Raw genomic sequence first — 2,500 nt, 5'->3', positions numbered from 1 at the left:
TCCCCCTCTCCCCCCTCTCTCTCTCTATCTCTCTCTTTCTTTCTCTCTCTCTCTCTCTCTCTCTCTCTCTCTCTCTCTCTCTCTCTCTCTCTCACTCCCACTCTCTCCAAAGGATTACATAAAATTACCACTTACGCACACACAAAAATAATGAGCGTGCATTAATCAAAATACTCACGTGAGGATGTAAATGAGTTCCCGGATGACGCAACGACAAACCAGAGCCTGACAAACTCAACCCTTGACCTGGATGTGCGTGCAGACCAGGGTGTCCGGGTGACGTCACAGCCAGGGGCGTGTCCCCAAAGATCGGTGCGGAGTAACATTTACTGCCGTCTTCCGCGAGAAGACCAGGGAAACTCTCTGCTGGCTTTGGAATGGTCAGCGTGGGCAGTCGACGAGTTTTATGTACAGAATGGTGGTCACTATTGACCACACGAACAACGTCATCTTCTGCATAGGAAATAGTTTTTGACACTAGCAGTTTGTTTTCTTTGATAACGTCATTATGTTCTTTTTGGTATCTGTCTGAGTCTACAAGCTCTTCTTCTTCGTCTTCTTCTGCTTCTTCGGGTTCTTCATTCAGAGCGTCATACTTTCTTTTGAGGTGTACGGGTGATCCGTCATTGTTTGAGGAAGAAGAACTATCAGGTTCTATTTGAATGTCAGATTCGTTTTTTTCTTCCCCCGCTTTTGCTACGGTGTATTTTCGTTCTGTTTGAACACCATCTAAACTTACGGTGCTTTTAGAAGCAGCAGATTCACGCAAAGCGCGTGTCAAGTTGTGCAAATACGTCGTAAAGGGGATGCTGGAGTCGACGAGCAAAGGCGACGTTGAACTGTTGTGTTCTGCTGGTAGGTGAGTCTGAGGAGCTGGATACACAAACGGGAAAAGATGAGACAAAGTTTGTTGAGCTACCGGAAATTCTCGGAAGCCCCCGAGACTATGTTCTATACCTGGTCTTCTATGGGGGCTTCCCTCTACCACAGGGAATTCCCGAAATCCACATAGCTTCGGCTCTATGTTGGAAAGTCGTCTTGAAGTTCTGTCTTCGATAGGGCTCGGGTAAATGATACCGGTACCCGAACAATGTCTCTTTGCCTGTGTTTCTATAGGGCTTGGCTTTCGCTTGACTAAACCCAGAGCCATGTTGTCTAAGTGTCTTCTCTGCGCAGAAAGCTGAGGAACGAGTATGTCCCCTGAGCTACGTCTTCTGCAGCTACCTGCATCCAGAGAGTTCTGTCCCATGCTCAAAGACAGACTCCCCTCCCGGAAATCATGCATGCTCCTGCGTGCTCCACGCGGTAGTACATCAAAAGCGGAAGTCAAGGGCGAATGTAGAAGAGAACTGTGCTGTTGCTGTTGTTGCTGCGGCTGTTGTTGCTGCTGCTGCTGCTGTTGCTGCTGCTGTTGTTGTTCGTTTGAGTTTATTGTTGAAGGTGAAGAGTAACTCAAAAGTGTCTTCTCTAGCAGAAAACTTTGCGCAGTGGATAGGTTGCTTCCAGGTAGAGTAGGCAAAATAGATGAGTTTGGGGGTAAGGGTAACGACCGCACTGGGTGGACCACCGTCGGCTGGGCAATGGATCGATGTCGAAGGGATGCCTGATCATCCAAAGTGTCGGACAGGCTTGTCAGATGTCGGTAAGTCGAGCTTGGAATGGAGTCCCGATCAGAAGAAGCGGACGATTCCGGTGAAGACGATTTTGAAGCAGGCAAAGACCATAGTGCTTCGGTTTTAACTCCGTTCTTGTTATCTGTGTTTTCAGAACTGTCCGAAACCCTGTCTACTGCCAGTTTATAACCGTCAGGAATCAGTGACACTTTACACTGACCTTTCCGAGAAAGTGAAGACTCTGTGTGTGCATCTTTGCTGTCTCCGTTCAGCTCTGATTTTAAAATAAAGATAAAAACACACCAATGAAAAAAATGAAAACACGTTAAATGGATAGAAAAAACAACAACTTGAGTCAGTAGTACTTTAATTCTAAAAAAATCAACTGAACTCAAATAAAGCTAAAACACATGTGTGGCGTCGTGGTCAAATCAGGCGTTCGACAAAATAATTACATCGAAGAAACCGACATTTTTTTCGGGCAATTTTTATCAATTTAAAAAATATATATTTTATGCTCAAAACATAAAATTTCCATTTAAAAACACATTTCTTTGCGGATTTTACTGGAAAAACGGTGATCAGAGTCACAAAAGAATGTAAATTTCAGTGTCCAAAGGCACAAGATCTTTGAAAGTTGCCAAACTTTAACAACCGTTTTTTCGCTAATTTTACCTCTGGCACTAGCCAAGCCCCACCTCCTCCAATTGCAGATCTCAACTTTTATTCGAGATAGATACATTTTTCTCCTCAATATCTAGGCAAATGAACAGGCTTGAAGTTGATAACAATATCTTCTTACCCCCATACAGACGAGCGCTTCTACTACTACTACTACTACTACTACTACTACTACTACTACTACTACTACTACTACTACTACTACT

General features: G+C 44.4%; 1 protein-coding gene across 1 annotated transcript in view; it reads right to left on the bottom strand.

Moving 5' to 3' along the window:
• LOC106012617 overlaps window positions 1–2,500 on the bottom strand; it is a 7,957-nt gene that overhangs the window by 2,953 nt on the left and 2,504 nt on the right. Inside the window, exon 2 of the mRNA XM_013086086.2 lies at window positions 179–1,887. Coding sequence (XP_012941540.2) covers window positions 179–1,887 — 1,709 coding nt within the window. The remainder of the gene's footprint in view (window positions 1–178; window positions 1,888–2,500) is intronic.

The sequence above is a fragment of the Aplysia californica genome, unplaced genomic scaffold, assembly GCF_000002075.1.
Source record: "Aplysia californica isolate F4 #8 unplaced genomic scaffold, AplCal3.0 scaffold00433, whole genome shotgun sequence".
NCBI lineage: Eukaryota > Metazoa > Mollusca > Gastropoda > Aplysiida > Aplysiidae > Aplysia > Aplysia californica.
Note: the sequence above shows the minus strand (reverse complement) of the source record. Positions and strands in the feature narration are given on the sequence as shown.